We start from the raw sequence: 21465 nt of genomic DNA, 5'->3' as shown, positions 1-21465 counted from the left end.
GTTATTACCTTGCAACACAGAAAGATCCAGAAGAAAGAAAGATCCATCTAAACAGAGCTCTGCTTGTGTTATTTTCTATTACTTTGAAATCACTAAAGGAGGCGAGAGAAAAAGGGAAGGAAGCGAAAGAAGGATGAAGACCGGTGAGATATGAAAAGTTTGTCCATTAAAACTTGCTGTTATTTCTTAGGTTTTTTTCCCCTGACAGCAGCAGAATTGCTCATAAGCAGATTTACATCCAAATATACAAAGAAAAGTAAACAATGAGAGAATCGGATGACAGAAAACAGAGCTCTGGCTTCAGCTCTCCGTTTCCCACCCATCAAACACTTGAGCTTTTCTATACCTCTGCTGTTTTCGCCACTCTCCCACTCCTCCGTTTTATCCCCCACCACTCACACACAAACACCTCCCACCACCTTTCCCTGCTGTTCTGATTGCGGCGGAGATCAGGCCAACCAGCACATCAGAGAAAAGAGAAGGGAGAGGGAGCGCTCAGTCAGTGGGTGCTGCTTGGACAGAGCATGTGGGTGGACTGCAATCAGGCCCACCACCAGCACTAATACGAGCACTATATCCCACAAGCAGAGACAGAGGGAAGATCTGAAATAAATAAGAGAGAAGGAGGGTGGAGAATGGAGACGCCAAACTCTAAGAATATACACCAGAATAGGCAGCAGCATCTGATGTTCATAGTTCTGCCTGAGTTGGATGCCCGAGTAGTGAGGGAGCTGGCGTTGGTGTCAACCATAGCATAAGAGTATTGACGTCCTACTGTGGTTTTCAGGCATGTTGGAATTTCAAGACAATTATAGAAGATGGTACCGATGCCGACTATTGGCGCTCAAGAAAAGCTGACCATTTGGAGCCAATATACACTGATCGGGCATAATATTATGACCACCTGCCTAATATTGTGTTGGTTCCCCTTATGTGGTCAAAAATGCTCTGAACCATTGGGCATGGACCAGAGAACCTCTCAGCGTGTCCTATGAGGTCTGGCACCAGGATGTTGGCAATGGATCCTTTGGGTTCTCTGGGTTGAGCAGTGAGGCCTCCATGAATCTAACTTGTCCCACTGCATCCTGTTGATGCTTGATCAGAATGGGGTCTTGGAAGTTTGGAGGTCAAATCAACATCTTGGGTGATTGTCATATTTCCCAAGATGTTCCTGATTATTTGATTTGATTGATTTGTTTTTGCGATGTGGTGGAGTACATTTTCCTGTGGGGGTATGCCAGTGACATTAGGGATTGTCATTTGTATCAGGGAGTGTGCTTGTTCTGGGACGATGTTTATTTAAGTGTCTAAGTTTCATCAACACGGATGCCAAAATCAAAGGTTTTCCAGCAGTACCAATATGATCAATGCTATTCAGTTCACCTGTCAGTAGTCATGATGTTGTGGCTGATTGGTGTACTAATAATGTTTTATAATGTTTTACCAGCATGTGATAGCAGAGAACCTGCCATTCGTAGTTAATGTCTTCATTAACATGGGTGACTATACTTGAATATGTAAAATAGAAATAGGAGTGATTAAAATATTACCTCTGTTTATGTGGGATCGACTCAGATTGATCAGTTTGTCTGTTCTTCTGGGTGTTTTTTGACTGTAAAGTGTCTTTTAAGGTCAGCCACCACCAAGGAAGGTCTGAAGGTGTGGACGGTGGTGATGAAAAGTCCAGGCAACAGGTGTGCTTTGGGATTCCAGCAGGGAAGCCAAAAGGAAAACCAATGGAGTGCAAAGAGGCCTCATCATCAAGGGATATGATCATACATGAACTTTGCGTTTTCTTTATATGCTTTTATGCCAGTTAGCACCTAATGCATTTAAGACAAATTAACATTCTCCAAGACAGTTTCTTATTGCTACTGGTGAAGTATCACTATTGTTATTACTCAGCCTCATGTTGCCACAAACACAAATCTCAACAATTAACAATGTCATTATTACAGATAACTGAGCCAATGACACATACCTGAATGAAGTGACTATTCATAGTAAATTGTTCAGTTAAACTGAATATAAAAGGCTCAAACCCATATTTGAAGTCATCACTAAAACAGCACATAAGGCCTTACCATTAATATATAGACAGTAGTCTGTGCTGAGAAGAATCACGATATGAAGGCCACTGTGTAGACCTGTATAGCTATGATTGGATATAAAAAGTTGGTGCTAAATTTCATGATAAATGACAGTAAAACAGCCAATAAGCTCTTTAAATGATTGACAAAAAAGCAAAAATATGACCTAAATAAACCCTAAGTATGCGAAGTGAAGGATATATATGCAATACTGTGTCACCACATAAATATAATTACAAAAAACTTGGTCATATTTCAATATTTTTATGCAAGCAGGCAACAAATCCAAAACTTATTTGTGTCTATGGGCATTATCTAACTTATATTTAAATTTTTATTAAAGTTCAAGAAAATGTCATCCATTCTGTAAGACAGTACCCAAAGGACAGGCTCTGCTCAGTTGGTTGAATTTAGTTGTCAAATTATCTTTTTTTCTTTTTTTTGTCAGACAGTAGGAAAATATTCTAAGAACTTATTCATCTGTTGAAAATATCGAGGGAAGTCTGCTTCCTCCTACAAAAACATAACAGCAGGGAGGTATGTTGTCTCAGAGAAATCATCTTGCCGTGGACACACCTGTGGGTACTGTACACCGAGGAAGCTATTTTGTACGAGTCTCACTGGAGAAAACATCCAGAGAGAAAAAGCTGGACGAGAACACAGTGCGAGGTTGTCACCTCGATCACACCCTCTCTCATATTCACTCCTCCTCTTCTTCATTTGTCTTCATCTCGGCAGTGTGTGTTCGACTCTCAGAGTTGTTCCTTTGCTCTCCGTTTCTTTTCTCTCTTTCCTGGTATCTCTGCTGTCTTTCATTCTCCTGCCCACCACTTTATCCCCAGCTCTGCTTGTCTGTCTCCTCTCCCTCTCTTTCTCTCTCCGCTGATTGCGTACACATTCATTCTTCTGCGCTTGCCTGCTCACTAATGGCCGTGGCAGATGTTCTCCCAGGTGTCGGAACAGAACGGCCGGGGCTGAGCCTTTAAAAGCCCTGGCATCAGCACTCTGGCATCAGCACCCCCACCCCCCAACCTCTTCTGGCATCTTCAAACACCCTGTGCTGCTGAAAGACTGCAAAGCTGGCATGTGTAGTCTGTTCTGTCTCTACACACACATAAATAAATATACAGTGAGGAAATGTCAAATTCTCCTGCCTCTGCTGCTTGAACTCGGTGGATGTGTCGGCTTCAGGTGTGTCTGGGCTAGAATGTGATGCAGCCCATTTGAGGACATGCAAAAAAGAAAACTATACATACCGACAACTACAATCTCTAACAGGGCAGCATTAAAGAGGAAAGCCGACACTGGAAGGAGGGTGTGTGGTTACAGGCTGTGAGATAATGAAGAGCCAGTCAATGCAGATGAATGCAGCATTGTGATCAGGCCACCCTCTTCGGCTTGCCTTTCAATCAATCAGCAAGTTATTTCTAAATAGCGTCAGGTTAACTTTCACCTGCTCTCAAGGGACGACCTTTATTTTAAGGTACAGCCAGTGATGTTTGCATCCCTTGGGGGTTGGCTCCATTTCTGCAGGTCAGTTCGGTTTCTGAGCAGCACAGCTGCGGTTAAACTTTTAGACGAGGCGGTCGTCAAATAAGTTCACATTTTTAACTTCAGAAGTAGGGGTATGCCTAGCATCAAAGCAGTTTGAGCTGCAGAAATCGCTGCGGAGTGGCTGGCAAACAAACCTCATCTTGGTAATTTTTTAAAGGTGGTTTGTCCTCTATGTTTGAATGACAAGAAAATGGTAGAAAACAATCAAATAAAAGTGGCATGTGTGGAATACATTATTTGTCCCAGAAACTTTCCATGTAATAAGTCCTAAATAAAATATAACCATGGGTCATTTCAGACATGCACATTAACAGTTCTCATAGGAAAGTTCATTTATGTGACACAGCTTTAATTTTTGGACTTTAGCTCCCTGTAGCAAACACTAGAACCTGCACAGACAGACTGAGGTGTGATAATGGCAGATATCCCAGAGTCTAGAGTCAAAGCAGGTGGATTCTGGGATTCATTAGAGAGGTTAATTAAGCAGCAACAGTGGTGGAGACACTTGCTGGTCAGTGAAGCAGCTGCAGCCCTGGAAGAGCAGAGGGAGAGCAGTGGCTTTTTAGAGTTTAAATTAACTGCTAAATTGTAAGAAGGCAATGAAAAGGTGTTGCTGAGAATGAAGCATGTCACAAATGACAACCCTGACTCCCAGAAACTACCTTTTTATACCACTAAACTCCATTTTCAGACAAGTTTTGATGGAAATATATTTTTATTTTCTAGTCAACACATTTTTGCAATTTATTTTATTGCTTTACTTTCGCTCCTTTTCAAGCAACTGATCATATATTAGATGGTCTGAGACTTGACACCTCTGGTGACCCAGAAAAGGCAGGACAAGCTGCAAACATTCAATGAAAAAGTCATATTTTAACCAAAACCGAGCTGTTTTCCTAATCCTAGCCCTGTAGTTTGGGTGCCCAAAATTAATCAAGCTTCGAACAAGTATATTGTACAGTTATTGTGGCGAAAGTATCAACTAAAGAGTGCTATTCTCCCTGTGTCCTTTCTCCGAGTGTCCCTGGTCCCAGAACTGGATGCTTCAGATCTGCGGTTGCTGTCCCACCAACTGGCCTAGTCTCCATCATGTCCACTGTGGGATGCTGCTGCTGACCTTCCTTCAGCCCACTGCTTCCAGCTGTCCATTTACACCAGTCTACTCTGCATTGCCCTTACTATACTTGATATGCTCATCTACATACTGTTTGAATTCTACTAGCAGCTATATATGTAGTATATTTAATGCCAGAACCTTACACCATAACAGCAAACTTATGAATCAATTTCAATGTTAGCTTGTACTTTGTACGTATCATCTATCTTATGATGAATGTACCCAATTGTGTGTTATATGTTCCTTGTTCCCCACCCTCCTCTTCTCACATCCCTCCCCCTTTCTACCTCTCTACCCCTCTACCCTTCTAACTCTACCCCTCTACATCTCTACCTCTACCTCTACCTCTCTACCTCTTCTGTCCCTCTCAACCCGCCGGCCAGCAGGCAGATGGGTCCCCCCACATAAAGAGCTGGGTTCTACTCAAGGTTTCTCCCCTGTTAAAAGGGTGTTTTTCTTGCCACTGTCGCCTTCAGGCTTGCTCTGGAGGTTCAGGCATATGGGTTCTGTCAAGCGTCTTGGGACAATCTGACCTGTAATTGGCGCTATATAAATAAAATTGAAAATATTTTCTTAAATGCAGCCATGTAGTTTTTGTGCCTAAACCAAAACAGCAAGTAAAAACGAAAATTAAATGAGAATGACACAAATCCCAGCATCCTGGGTGAAGGTATGGATGCTGACTTTCAAACTGGAAGTCTTTCCTACTACATCACAGGTGCAAAAGTATGTTTCTTTACAAAATTGGCCAAATTACACCATTTATCACAGAAAGAAAATGTAAAAGCAGAGAGAATTGTCAGATTTTAAACTCTGTCAGGAAAATTAATTAAACCCTAGATTTAAAATTGGTATATTATTCTACATGTCTTATTTAAAAAATTGCCAAAATTAAACTGCTGCAACCCCAAAATTTTGCATTTCTCTCCACAATCATGAAGCCATCAGTGACTCAGCTGCGACCAGTAGTCACATGACAAAAAATCAGAACGTTTGTTAAAATAATTCTTTTCAAAACATAAATGAGAAGGCTGTTTTGTGGTATATGTCAGGCCTGCCACTGCAGGCTCTGGGTAGGGCCCCTCCTTCCCCTTTTTGTTTGCTTCCTTTTTAGGTATGTGGGGCATTGAGGCGGCGGCAGGTGAGGGCAATCCTGGTTATCAGCAGAAGCAGGAGCAGGTGTGCCTGAGCCCATCAGTCTCCAACCTCTACACAATATAACCCAGCTCCATTCATCATTTAATGCTGGATTGTGAATGCCTACAGTCAGTCTCTGACCATTTCACTCTAGCCGTTGTTCCTGTAGACCAGTGTTTCTCAAATAGTGGGGCGCGCCCCCCTGGGGGGGCGCAGAGGCATGTCAAGGGGGGCGCGGGCGACTGGGAGGAAAAGGTCCTTCAACACGGAACTAGTTAGCTGAACTATTGTTTTAATGTCGGCCTGTTTTTCGCGGCGTACAACAATACTGAAATTGTGCTGGCCCATAGACTGTATATGCCATAGATATAAAAAAATATTAATAACAATGATCTTCTGTATATATCTATGGTATATGCACTGGCCGTTCAGACTCCGAAGTACAGACTCCTGAGAACGGGAGAACGCATCGTTAATGTGCAGTCGGAACACCAGCGTACTTGATCACGTCACATACTCGGCTCATCTCCTCCGATTATTTTTACCAGCAATGTCAAACATACGGCCTGTGGGCCAAAACCGGCCCACCAGACAGTCCATTTCGGCCCGCGGGACGACTTTACAAATGATAAAAATTACAACAACATTAACTGTAAATTTGTAAAGCTGTAAATTTAAAATAATTTCTAGAACTTGACAAGTTGTTCTGATCATGAAGTAAAATACTAGATTGTTCAGTTGCAGATAGCTGTGACTGAATGTTTTGTGTTTACGTAGATAAACTGTTATCTGGCAGTTACAATGCATGTGTAAATGATGAACTGAGGCATAATAGGCTACTGTTGAAACTGAACTTGTTTTCCTTAAGAAATTTCAGGTTCATAATATTTTGTAAAAAGATAGTTCATTAAATGTGAATATTTTCAGAATGTACTTTTTTGAACTAAAACAAAGGGGAAAAGTTGGAGCTGTGGTTATTTATAGGTTATTATGCTGTGATTTTACTGGTGGGGCCCACTGGAGATCAGATTGGATTTATGTGGTCCCTGGACTAAAATGAGTTTGACACCCCTGATCTTTACTGTGAAAAACAACAAAATGGAATCAGATAAAATAACACAGCCCTGCATATTCATGTTTTCACAGTTTCATATATATATATATATATATATATATATATATATATATATATATATATATATATATATATATATATATATATATATATATATATATATATAAAAATATATATATATATATATATATATATATATACATACACACACACACACACACACACAAAGTTATTGAGGGGGCACAAAAGTTTTTTGTCCTCCAAAGGGGGGCCCGACAGAAAAAATTTGAGAACCACTGCTGTAGACCTTCAGTAAGCCTGTTTCTGCTCTTTTGTAGTCTGGACCGCTAACCTGCTCCTGCTGACCACCCTTTCTGGCCTCTTTTGGCTCCGTCAACATCTCACCTCTGGGCAGTCCTCTGGATCACCTTAGCCACTTCTGAATCTCCATCGGTGCCTTCATCTGCTGTCGCACCCGTGACCATCCGACACCAGCCCCTACAGAACCCCCTCCCTCATCTAGTCTAGTGTCTCTCTGTTCCCTAGTTGTCTAGCTGCCAGTGTGTCTCTGTCCGAGCAGTCTCAGGTATAGATTAGAATCTTGTATGGTTGTATAAGTTAGTATATTGTTTTCTTGTCCACTCATAGGGTGGAGTAGTTTCAGTCTGGTTTCCCGGCTTTATCTTGTTCTGGTTTGTATATTGTTCACAGTAGTCCCAGTGCTGACTTTTGAGCGTAGTCGTCTTAGTCTAGTCATTTACTACAGCTACGGTAAATCTAGTTTACGTACCTTGCTATTCAGAGTTTCTTGTGAGCGTAGTCGCTCTTTAGCTTTGGAACTTTTAGTTTCATGACATCTTTTTCTAATGTAAAGTATCTCTTAGTGAGCATAGTAGCTCATCTGTTTTCTTTTTGTAATTCCTGCTTAGTGTTTGCAGAAGTCTTGTAGAAAATTACTTTAGTAGTTTTACTGTTCTGGTTTTCCGCTTTCCTGCTCAGGTCATACCTGCTGTGGGTCAGTTCTCCAGTTAGAATTACTCTGTTAGTCAGCCAGCTGCTAGAGGTGCTATTGTACTTAGTTGTAGCTTTTCTTAGTTTCTACTTCCCCTTCCGTGTTAACGCATCCACTGGGAGTTGTAGTCTTGTATATTTCTCTTGTTGTAAATAAATCATTGTGTCCGCATCTGCTCGACTCCTCTTTCCTCCGCCTGAGCCTCAGAGAATTCGTAACAGTATAAGAACATAATTTTGTACAGACAGGGATGCAAATGAGCATAGCGGTGAAACTCTAGTTGTCTGTTCTTTAGTACTAATATTCTATTAAGAAATGTGATAATAAAATGTCTTACTGACAGCATAAAACACTACTATTTAATTTGCTCAGTGGGGAATTGTTGGATTTCTCTATATCATAATGTCAAAAGGTCTTGTCCTTATTATGGTATAAACCTGAACAGAATTTTTCTAGGAGTGTAGTGGAGTCCAGGTATTGAGTAAATGAACAAATAAATCTTTATCACCACATTCTAAAGATGAACTCGGAGCACTGAGTTCTAATCACTGATGACTAAAATATCACACTTAACTGTCACCTCAGTCATAGTTCACAGTACCTGCATATAAGCATACAGAAGGAGCATAAAACCCACAAAACAATCCAATTACAGCAGAGAAGGTTGCTGAGCTACAGATGGACTCTTGCGTTGTCCTTGTTTTGTAATGAACTGAAATGCATGAAGAATCCAAGGCCAAACTGAGGATAATCACCTTAATATCGTGGCATTATGAGCAATGCAGTGTAGCTTTGACACTGCTACTACCATTTTTCTGTTTATATTTGCAAAACTAATAAAATGTGAATATGAACTTCAAAAGAAAAACAGTTACATAGTCAATAAATAAGCATTTTTGCACCGAAGTGAGTAAAAAGAACCTATCAATCCACCTCTACTGTGCATTTGACATCTGGATGTGCCGAGGGTCATATGGGAGTGCAGACAGCTGAACTCATGTTTCAGATGGTACAGACAAACCCAATGTGCACAATTTAATAGTCTCTGACAGGTAGTTTTGATATTCATGTTGTACATCGTTGTTTTTGGAATCCAAACTAGATGCCTTTTTAGCTGCAACAGAGGTTCCAACTGGCAGGTGGGTGATTTGTTTTTTTAGTGGGTTACACAACAAAAGATGAGGGAGTATTTAAGGATGCCGCTCTTCTCTGTCTTTTTGGACAGGTTTCGTTTACTGGCAAATGAATGCCGGGGTACAGACCCTCCTCTCTGCTTCAATGGGCAGTTTGTATAATTTTGTCATTGATTTCAGCCTTGGCATACCAAATGACACCTCCGCATTGGCCAGAGTGGAGAAGAATCTAACTCATTTAGCCCTATAGCTCACATTAAGCTGAGAAAGTGTGTGTAGGAGTGTGCGTGTGTGCAAGGGAGAAGGAAAATTTAGAGACTTTAGTATGTTGGAGTGTGGGTATTTCTGTGTACTTGCATGTGCGTTTGTGTGCTTGGAAATGTCCTAAGGATGTTAAGATGCCAGATGCCTTTTTCGGGACAAAGAGAACAGCTTCATGGAGCTGCAGAGAACAACAAGAGCAGGGTGAAAATAAATGAAACCCCACACAAGTCAACTTCTCTCCTCCAGAACGCGACAACTAGGACATGCAGACAAAGGGTGCATTGATATCTGCAATGACACACGGGTGGCAGCTGTACACATCATGTCATTCAGTCATGGCTGCCGTGAAAGGAGACTTTGTCAGACAAAGTCGAGTGTGCTGACATGCTTTCATGTCAGCACACTGCGTGGAAACATAGTGTAAAGTAATGCAAGGGAAATAATAACTGATTCTGTAAGCTGTTCTTGTTTGTTTTAGATTCAGAAATTAACATTACACAAACCTGGCAACAAAAGGCCAATGATGGTGTCTCACTTGAGATAGAATCGGTAGATCTAAGCTGCATACTGTTCTTCAAAGCACTATGTACATCTTTAGACTGATATCTGATATCAGTACCTTTATTTCAGCACACAATCGTCATGCACCATCGCAGTGACAATTATGTCTCTTCCTGTCTCTTTACCTTCTCAATCCTACAACCTGCCGATTTGAAGACACGCTGTCAGTACAATACTGACAAAATGACACTATTCATCAAGAATTGTTGGATTTTGAACTCAGATGGTCCTTGAACTAGTCATGATGTTCAGTGATGAAAATTAACCAAATCTAAGGTTAAAAATCAGAATGTTTCAACAAATCTATTTATTCTGCATGTGTTGTTTAAAAATTTGCCAAACATTATCAGTCCAGAGTTATCAGATTCTGCAAAAAATGAAAAATTCAGCCTCAACTTCTGCAACTTTTAAAGCGGTCAGTGACTCAGCTGTGACCAACAATAACAAGACAAAAATTCTGAGACTTTTTGGCAAAACTGGACTGAACTGCAGGCAGTGCAGCAGATAAGAGACAAGTACATTAACAAATTAAAAATCTTATTACTAAGACGCGGATAGTATGTAGAGTCACCCTTTTTGTCCCTTGCCTGCGGGCACATAGAAAAAATGTTGTTATTCCAGGTTTTGTCATTATTGGTAAATAAATAAATAACTCAACTTTAGTTTTTAAAAATTTTTTCTGATTTATGGCATTCTAAAGTTCATATACGAGACGCAGGAGTTCTGTCTATTTCTAACCATGGTTTTGTGTCCATAGAGGTGCAGGATTTTATATTGCCGTGAAAAATGAGCCCACATTGAGAAAAATGTGACAGAAACACAAAATGTTTAGAAATTGCTCAGAGTTCAGAGGATTAAAACAGACATTTCTGTGCTGGTTCACTTGAAGCAAATCTGGCATTAGATATTTTCTAAGTCAAATATTGAACAGCAGTATTTTTAATGAAAGACCCTACCAAATTCCCACTACCCACGCTGTTTGCCTTCCAGTCTTTAATATCTAATGCAGCTTTTCGTATTTATCAGCAAGTAATTGTCAAATCTCAAATGGCAGAGTTTCTCTTTAAAAGCTCTTAGAAACAGACAACAAGCACAACATGTTCACAGTGATGGACAAGAGAAAGATTGCCATCTTGGGACACTTTCACTGTCCTCAATTACAGCAAATATTTGCAAGGAAGGTGGAAAATCTGTCTCGTTGCATGGCATGTGCTTCGGAAAATTTATACAAGAACAAAAGCACACATCATTTGTAGTCTAAAACATTCAAAAACACCACGATGGTAAAGCAGCAACAGTGGGAGTGTCATGGTACCTGCTCCAGCTCCTGTTTCTCTCCTTCTTCCTCCTGTTTTCTCTGTATCTGTCTCATTTGATCTGTCTCTCTTTGGCTCCCTCTGTCTGTCTGTTATCTCTCCCTCCTGTCTCTCGCTCCCTGTCACTTGCCCTCTTGCTCTCCCTGCTTCACCTGCCTGCACTCAGCTGATTACTGCAGGTGACACGCATTGCAGTAATCATCTCACCTGCCCACAATATCACCTGCTCACTATTTAAGCCTTGTTCATTCACATACTCTCTGCTGAATCATAAAGATGCACATCCTCACTGAGACTCTGCGTCTCCACTTTTGGATTTCGTTTTCCCCACTGGATTACCCTACATGGACTCTGATCTTCTCCCTGATTCTTGCCTGCCTTACTTCTGTCTCCAGCCTGTTTGTCCTGTCTCATCTCCATCTGCCCCTGGATTCCCTCAGCCTGTGTTCCCCCTCTGTGTTCAGTTTCCCCATCTTGTGAGTACCCCTCCTGAGCTTAGTTTTGTTAATTCAGTTTAGTTTTGTAGACTTCTGTTTTTTGTATTCATAGTGTTGGTTTGTAGAGTTTAGAGTAGTTAGGTTTTGTTCTGTCCCCCTAGTTCAGTTCTCCATTTATATATTGGTTTAGTTATCTGGATAAATAAAACTCATTCATTTATTCACTTGTCTGCCAGTTTTCTCTGTGTCTGCGCTTGGTTCTCCAGCTCCCCCCGTAACAGGGAGAACAAACATGAATAATTGCTTTTTAACTGCCTAAGCATATAGAGCATGTCGTTATATTTAACACCTGTGTCTCCTTCACTTATGTACAGTTAAAATGAATTTCTTTAGCTTTAATGGAATCAGAATATGTAATTATATTTGCCTTCCAGCAGTGGAAAACTGGCAAAAAGAAGATATCCTGCAGTCACTTGAAGCACAGAAGCTATGCACTATCTGGGTTAAACAAAGGCTGCTTCTCTTTACCCAGTGACAGTGATATACCGGTTAAGATTACACAGTCCCATAGAGAATATGGAGCTTGTCATTTCTGATGTGTGATGCAACTGTGCAGCAACCCTGTGCCCCAGAGCTAACGCTTCTGACTACGCCAAAGCTCCTTTACCGCACAAAACACACATTACAGACAATAGACTGAAAAAAAGAGCCAGCTCCATCTGTGGCTGCCCCCTGGACTCCATTGATGGTGGGAGAGAGGAGGGCTCTGGCTAAACTGTCGTCTATCATGGGAAACGCCTCCCACCCTCTGCATCAGACTGTGAACTCCTTAAGAAGCGCCTTCAGCAACAGACTGGTTCACCCTAAATGTAAGAAGGAACGTTTCCGCAGGTCGTTTATCCCAACATCAGTCAGACTTTACAATGCTGCCATATAACTGGTCTATCTCTGTTACTGCTGTACTTTTTCCCTCACATATACATACCACTTATGTGCAATAACTGTTTCAACCTCATGTAAATAGTCTTCTTAAAAAAAATCTTTTGTGTATATAATGTTCTCTGCATTTTTGCACTGTGTGTAATGGTGAACTTTCCCCACTGTGGGATCAATAAAGTTTATCTTATCATACCCACAGGTGGAGGACACAAACAAGTGCATGTGTCTAAAAGCAACATTACATTTTCTGCAACACAGGGGATGATTAAAAAATATTTGTTGATTTTTTTTTTTTTTTTTTTTTATTTCGGCATATGCACTGGAGATAGTTTAAGCTTGTAAATAAATATCACTATATTTGAGTTTTACAACACAACAGCGGTTTTGCCCTGTCCCCAGTCTGGTAATATTTGAGTCCTGTTGAAAAGCAGTTTGAATTAGCAACTGCAGATAAATGGTTGTTGTGGATCAACAGACAAAAAGCATCGATGGCAGAAAAAAAAAATCTAAGAAATGAGATTTCATATTACTGCCAATTATGTTCAATTTGAAATGTGATGCCTTTATCTTTTAAAGAAAAACTACAAACAAAACTACTCAAATTGTGAATTTCATCAAAAGATATTTGTTACATTTCTCATTTAAAAAATCCACCAAAAATAAACCATTTACAGTAAACAGATTCTGTAAAAAAAATTTTTTTAAAATTCTTCGTTTCTTGGCACAACTAATAAACCATTTTTATTTCACCTGCTAACAGCCATGTAACAAAAATTCAGGGACTTTTTGGCTAAACTGGAGCAATTATGAACAAACTATGAAAACATAAAAAATTTAAATTAAAAATGTCCATGGCTTATGTAGTCACCTTTTTTCCAGTATGAGTAACAACTGTTGGAAAAATGTTGCATTTTTCCAATTTTTGTAAAATAAATGATCAAGGAAATCCAACTTTGGCTAAATTTTTTTTGCAATATATTTATTTTCTACAGCATCAAATATATTTTAATTTTTTAATGCTTCTAACCTTGGTTGTGTTGTTTCCATATAGCAGTAAGACTTTACATTGCTTTGAAAATGAGCCCACAGTGAGGAAAAATGTGACTGAAACAAAAAAAATATATATAAATAAAAAATTGCCCGCAAACTGCTCAGACTATCAGAGGATTAATGTGAACAATGTGAAAACCCCAGCACCGAGTGCTTCTGGCATAACTGTCAATTGATATTGACAGTTATATTTTAATTTAGCCAACAAGATTCTCAAAATGTTCAGCTTTCAACTAATCCAGACAACAACTGTAAATTTCATTTTAAAGAACTGTTTTATGGTAACATCACATTTTTATGATCACCTGGTATTACTTCTTTGGCTGATGAGCAAACCGTAATAAAAATTTCAATTGGCCTCATTGAGAGATTGGATCTGACTGATAGGACGATCATGAAAAAGCTTTTTGCAAATTCTGTGAATCTGATGAAAGCAAAAGAGGAAAGGACCGCTGTCCTGCTGCTACGCTGCTCCCAACGTTTGTCTCATTATCAGAAAGTCTTTGTAGTGTCAGTAAGCATGTTTGGTTTAAAAAGTTAATCAAAGCCATGACACAGAACTGTCTGTGGACGGTTCAGGCTGAGGCTTTTAATTCATTCTATTAGATTTCTGGGATGAACTCTTCCCAATGCATCTAATCAGATAATGTTGGGCTCACCAGAAGTCATCAAGATTTTACAAACTTGTAATGAATGAATGAGATCTGCTCTTTTCGACACACACAGTCTGGCATTCTTCAATCCTTTATGGGCTCCTCCTGAGTACATTCAGACTTTTAGCCAAAACTTGACTTTATATCCTAAAAATGCACTTAGAACCAGGCCTACAACAGGCTAAATAATTGTACTTATTGACTCATTATTGAAAAAGTAAGTTGCCTTCTAGTTAACGTCTATTTTACAATGGATGTTGAAGCTAAAATGCTGAATTAAGACTTAAAGATGCTATTATTACAGGGATATTGCTGGATTAGCAGCTACCCTTGACACTAAAATTGGGTCAAATAAAATAAATAGTGCAGTGTAATATCCAATAAAGAGCCCATACTGTGGTTATTGGGATTTTCCCTTTCTTTTAGTGCTTTTTCTATGCATGTGAAAAGTCTGCAAACTTACAAAGCTGAAGTCCATGACAAAGGAAGCTGTTCTCACCTACAGAAAACACTTCTTTTTCTCCAGAACACCTCTTTGAAGTTTAGGTTTTTCTTCTGTTACTTATCTACATCACCGTGTCACACATTTACATAATGTTTTCCCATTTAGCTAGTTTAACTTATCCTAAAACAAAGAATGAACAAATGCCTTGCAGTTCAAACTTATTACTCTGCCGAGGAACGGTGGAGTTATGTGACAATCGGCATACGTTTGTCTGTGAATCTGTCTGTCTGTGTGAAACATTACTCAAAAACGGACCAGCAGATTTGGATGAAATTTTCAGGGAAGGTCAGAAATGACACAAGGACCAACTGATTAGATTTTGGCATTGATGCGGCTTAAAGTCTGGATCCACGGATTTGTTAAAGATTTCCCATTGGGAGATATAGCTGCCAGCATGGTGTCGCTGTAACCATGACAACAAATGAACACTGTGTCAGTTACCCACTGACAATCACATGATTGAGATCCTACTACAAAATGACCATGATTTATCAGTTGGAAATCATACAAGGAACAAATGATTCAACTGTGGGGTGTTTCTGAGTCCCATCAATTCCTGCAGCCTGCTACATATATTTAGGTCACGCAATGTAGCAAACCCCAGCCAGACAATGGTGAAGCTCCTGAAGTTTCACAAAGTCTTTATTTACGTTCAGCCGTCAGCCTTATTTTGAACACAAATTCTAGCTTGTCTCCATTGCAGGTACGTGCTTCTAGTGTAATACGTGTAAGTATAGACACATCCTTTGCTAGACAGCAACAGCATGGAACCGTTTTCTTTCATATTTATGTGAATTTCCGGACTTTTCGGCAGCGTCTTCATCATGTCAAGAAACTGCTTCTTAGATAACCATTTCCTGTGCTGCTGGAATGGTGACAAAATAAAAGCCTGTAGCATTATAAATACACCTTCAAAATAAAAGCATGGAGGTAACGGTTATTTTAACAGCAGCAAAATAAGGGCTTGCCATAAGTGATGAACTGATCAACAGATCTTTATAACAGTAATTTACACGCAATTCGGTATCCATACATAATGTGCACATGGATAATACAGCCTGTGCTCAGCACAAGGTAATTTTTTATTCAAGATTTCATCCGTCGGAAATGATACATCAACTGAGCAGCCTTGGCGTAGTACTGCGCTGTCTGAGTGCTTTTCTTGTTTCCTCAATAAGATACTTGTGCTCTTCTCTCTGTCTTTCTATCTAACCAACTGTGCCTCACTTTCTTTGGGGCAGCTGACAAATCAGAGCAGGCTGATGGTGTCTTAAAGAGACAGGAGTGTACAATTATGTACAAAATGAGCAAAGCAATGTGTTATCCGAATATGGCATGTAAATCTAGAAAAACAAAAGACAGAAGACGATACTTCAATATTCCAGCATTTCAAAGAAATTCTGGACCTCAAAACACACATGCAAAGAAGATATTTTTTTTAGCAAAGTAACTGCATGTGACCGCAGGCAGTGAACAACACAGATCAACACTACGAAAAACAGAATCAGAGCTACCAGAGAACCACTCAGACACAGTAAGACTGGTTGTTCAGAAACCTAATAATGAGTTTCACAGTATTTCCTGTATCCTCTTAATCATCATTCTGTTATTTAAAGGATTCTAATCACATAATCTGACAATGTGAGAATAAATTTAGTCAAGAAACAAAGAGAGAGACAGATATTTACAAAGTTTAAAGTCACAGGAATAAAAAAAACCCCAAAACTTTGCACTTACCTGTATGAGCGACATGTTATTGAGGTCCAGTCTGAACAGGTAGTTCCTGGATTGAGGAGAAAGGAAAAGTATATGTGTGAGTGACTGGCCTCCATCCAGGAAAATGTGTTTAGCAATGCAGATTAAGAGTTAGAGAAGAGCTGTTGTCAGCTTAACATGGAGCCCATTAATGGCCATACTTTAACTGTCCATTAGTCTTAGGTTATTGTTTTAACCTTTATGTAAGTCTCTGGTTTTGCATGTTTGTGCAATATTTGTTGTATTCTCATGCCAGGTCAAACCAGGCAAAAGTTTAACTTCTATAATCTTATGAGAATGTGAACACACAATCGCACACACTACTGCGGCATGACATATCTTCCAAATTCATCCCTCCTGCCAAATCCAAAGCTTGACATGGTCCAGCGAAACCTCAGCAGAGCACTTTTGGAGCGTCATTATTCGAAAACCGCACTATATGAGTGAGTCAGAAAGGGTATCACATTCTCAGTAATATGCTCTGTGGGGTGAAAAGCTGAGTGGATTTACAGTTTCTTACCTGGCACCCACAATAAGCTCATTCCTACTCAGGTCAAGGGTGAGCTGGGAGTAGTCTCTCACACCAGGGTGGGAGAAAGTGGAAATCCATGGGCTGAGAGCTGCATGAAAGGAGGAGAGGGAAAAGGTTAGAAGAAGCTAAATCATGTCAGAAGATAAAAGCAGCAACATTTAGAGATGAGAGTTTGCTACCTGCATACAAAATCTCTATCTGTTGGTATTTTCACGACTTGCTGATTAATAAAATTCATAACTGGAGTCATTTATTGAGCAAAAATTGAGGGTTTTCTTATCATATATCTGAGGGTTCTGGATTGTTGGTTAGAATACACAAGCAAATTGAAGTTGTCACACTAGAAACATAATGTAATGGGATATTTTTTAATTATTTTTTGACATTTTTCAGACTAAATGGTTAAGTGATTATTCACAAGGATGACTAATGCACAAGTCATCAATGAGAAATATTGTTATTTGCAGCTGTAGCGCTGAAAAGTGCAAAAATCCTCCTGCTCTGTGATAGCGTTTCAGACCGAGGGGGACAAAGCTGTCCAGGGCCACATCCAGCACAAAAGTCCAGATCCAACCTGACATTTGGACAAACAAAGCTCTGTGTGGTGCACGAGGTGGAGACCTCAGCGCTTTTTGACACTAGCATTTACAAATCAAAATTTCAAAGCAGCAGAGCAGAGGGGTCGCACAGCAGGGCTTTTAATGTCACATTGAAAACTGCTGGAAAAGAGCATTTTCTCTCCAATCTCCGTGTGACCCAAAGTGCAGACCTTTAAACGAATTTCACCACATGGAAGTTTGTGCAGCATAAAGGGGTTTGCTGCATTTCTTGTGCTGTACACAGCATCACAGCAGTTAGCTCAGACTGAGATTCCTTTAACAAAACTTGAAAAGCTGAGTCGAGTAAAACAGATAAAAGCTTTGCAAAGGGGGAAAGAATGATGATTCCAATACATGGCACGACTGTGAATTAATATTAAACAGCATTAATTAACTTTATGATTGTACTGTAGTTTGCTATACTGTTAGATTATCAGAACGTAGAAAATCCAAACCAAGAATCTCATCCCAACGACCACGTGACAGTTTTTGCCTCACCATTAATAACTATTCATTAGGGAAGCAGTCATCAAACATTTAAAACCTTAAACCTTCATTTTCTTGAAACATTAAAGTAGGTGGTAAAAGCTTGAGGCTTCAGGCACAAAATTACATCAAAGTATTGAGGAAAAAGTGAGAGTGAATAGTAAAATTAGTCTCCATCATGCACAGGGATGGATTTGAGGATTGATGAAGCCCATATGGCTCCATCATCTGGAAGCATAGCTGAAGATATAAATGATAGAAAGACAGAAGGCTGCAGCTACAATGCAGTATGCTGCTCCTTATTTAAGATACAGATGCAACACACAGAGTTAGAGGAGAGACACACAAAAACACACACGTTGTTAAGAGTATTGACAGGGAACTTGAGAGAAGTGAGTTTTCTGCCAGATGTGGATCTGAATAGAGGAGCTGCTGTCAGATTAAACTTTACTCTGGGTTTTGTAGTTGAGAGATGCGATCAAGGCTGAATGAGTGGATCATTTTCAGAGTAAACTTAATGGAATTAATAAGAAGAAATTAAAGGAACTGTATTACAGTTGTAATGAGATCTCTGTTAATCTATTCTTGTCAAACTGTCAAAATGATGTGCTTCTTTTAACCATACAAGCCCTGGGTCATTTTCAGGGTAATTTCACGACCTTTACTTTTAACTTGGACATTGTAAGAGACACATGTGGAATCTTGTTTTCATCTTTTTTTGTCCCTTCATACATTTTCTTTGTGCTATTTTTTTTGTCGTCCATGCCCAAATGATGCGGCAACTGATTGGATTTGCATTGGTAAGAAACCAGGTAGCGCATTTGGCTCATCTCTTTGTCCAGAAACTACGTTTCTATAAAACTAAACATTATATTTTGATAGAAACATCTCTTTCTCCTGGTTTAGGTTCGTTTGTAATGGATCACATGTACCGGGCCTAGCCTAGCCCCACCCCCTTCAGACCATCCGCTTCCCCCCTCCTTCTCCAGTTGTGAGTTCCTGGCCATTGCTGGTGTTTATAGTTATTTTGTATTAGTTTCGTGAATAAAACCTATTTAATTTCAACCTGCCTGTCGCCTGCTCTGTGTGCTTCTTACTTAGGGTTCGCCACTCCCCCGACACTGTAACATCACAAATGCATTTCTTAGTCACTTACCCTTGCCATTTGTTGTGATGCTTTCTAGCTGTTGCTCCTTTCTATCCAACTGATCATATATTAGATGGTGTTATCTCAGTAATCCAGAAAATGAAGTAACTTCACACAAGGGTCATATTGTGACACCAATAAATGATGTTTTCATAAGTCTAGCCAAGTAAATTTGGTGCTGAAACCTAACAAAACACATGTTGCCATTTGTTTCATTTCAGAACAATCCAGGCTATTCAGATCTTCCATCATTTAATAAGATAATGCTTTTAGATTTCTTGTTTTGGCCTTTGCATCAAGGAAAAGTTGTTGTGCTTTTACACCATAAAAATTTGGCAGTGGATATATCTTTTCATAATCATGTAAGGGAGAATATGACAATATTAAACCCATGACCGTGGGATACTGTATGACAGATATTGTTGAGAAAATCTATAGATATGAATGTCTCCCCAATGGCCACATTACTTATGACTCGAAGATTATCTATAGTTTACTTGTGCATTTTGTATTTGTCATCTAACATGGGATGTAATAGCAGACATATGTTGGAGACAATGCAGAAATTTCTGGGAATTTCAAGAGCAGATTACTGTTTGGTGTACAGAAAAACAACTATTATCATCAGAGGACTTACTTTGGCTGTTAACTTTCATATGCAGTAGGCCAACATTATGAAATGTTAGACTTCGTGACTTATTCATCAGAGAAGCCGAAATGTGAAAATGTGCAAAGATGATTACTTTACATAAATGCAATCTGTCTCCATACCGTTATTACCTCAGAATGTACAAATATGCAACAAGCATAATTACAAAGCTCCAGTTTTGCTCTTTCTTGTGATGGAATAATAACATATAATTGCACAGGTCTGCACTGCATAGATAGTCACTTCTTTGCAAGTTCAGGAGTCACTTAGACAAAGAGTAATGGGTGTGCAGATGGAAGTAAACTCAAAATAATTTTTTCTTGCTGACACTTTGTTGCACAGACGAGCAAATAGCAGTGCTGGAAAAATCAAGCTGATATACGCTGCACCTCGTTGCAATAAATACTTGGAGAGCAATTCAACCGAGAAGAAGGGAGGTGGATGCAAAGTGCATCTATCAAGCTTTAAGGGTTAATACTTTCTCATGTCTCTACTCTGTCTGTGGCAACAAAAAGCTCAGTAGTTCCTGAAAACAGTGGCACAGTGCAGTTTTTACCAACTGCTACACAAATAGGAGTAAATCAGTTTTATTAGTCGACAAACTGAACACCTGCTCAGTAAGATCTGGTGTTCTGACTGTAGATGACCCAACAAGTTCTGATAAAATGCAAACTGTTGCATGTTCTTGTACCAATAATATGGAATTTGCAGTGCTTGTATGCAATTTACACTGAAAAGACCAACAAAAAAAGAGAAAAAAGTGATTCAATTTGATTTAGTGGAGAAAACAGGCCTTGGATAGGACAGAAACCACAGATACAGGAACAGATTGTAATCTACAGAAAATCACAATTTCTAACCAATTATTGTTGCTTTAAGGTAACATATGTACTGTTTGTGGTGCCTGGCAGCTCAGAAAAGTGCCACCATGTGCACTGCCAGTAGCGCAGTCAGACATGGCTAATTATATTACCAGCTCCAGCCTCATTAAGATCACAGGAGGAGAAACATGAGCAGTGTATTACTGTGAGGTACAAATTCATCTTGCAGCCAGAGCAGAGAAATAATGTAGTCTTTAAAAATTAACAACAGACTGAAAAACACTTCTACTGACACAGGATTAAATCTCAGATAACCACACAATAAATCATCGCACGTCCCTGTGTTGTTCTAATACGATGCAAATTCTGCAAGAGGCCACCTCTTACTCTCCCTATAAATATTTATACTACGGATATGCACATAGATTGTTTCCAATTTTCACATTCAAGCACGCATTGATGCTTCGACAATCTTTGACATACAGGGCAGGTGTAGGAACCATACAAGGCCGGTACAAGGAGGCGAGCGGGACCATCTGTGCATCGCTGTCTGATTAATGGCTGCAGAGGCCGAAGCTGGAAGAGCAGAGGGGAGTGGAGGACCAACTTTAACCCCACAATCTTATGTAAACA

General features: G+C 39.6%; 1 protein-coding gene across 7 annotated transcripts in view; it reads right to left on the bottom strand.

The window, feature by feature from the left end:
• The window catches only part of sema5ba (sema domain, seven thrombospondin repeats (type 1 and type 1-like), transmembrane domain (TM) and short cytoplasmic domain, (semaphorin) 5Ba), a 298720-nt gene that overhangs the window by 136662 nt on the left and 140593 nt on the right, over nucleotides 1–21465 (bottom strand). For all 7 annotated transcript variants that reach the window (XM_055015127.1, XM_055015129.1, XM_055015130.1 and 4 more), the window contains exons 4-5: nucleotides 17119–17218; nucleotides 16581–16626 (exon numbers count right to left, since the gene is read on the bottom strand). In XM_055015127.1, the coding sequence (XP_054871102.1) occupies nucleotides 16581–16626; nucleotides 17119–17218 (146 nt within the window). The remainder of the gene's footprint in view (nucleotides 1–16580; nucleotides 16627–17118; nucleotides 17219–21465) is intronic.

Source organism: Amphiprion ocellaris, chromosome 11, assembly GCF_022539595.1.
Source record: "Amphiprion ocellaris isolate individual 3 ecotype Okinawa chromosome 11, ASM2253959v1, whole genome shotgun sequence".
In the NCBI taxonomy this organism is placed as follows: Eukaryota; Metazoa; Chordata; class Actinopteri; family Pomacentridae; genus Amphiprion; species Amphiprion ocellaris.
Note: the sequence above shows the minus strand (reverse complement) of the source record. Positions and strands in the feature narration are given on the sequence as shown.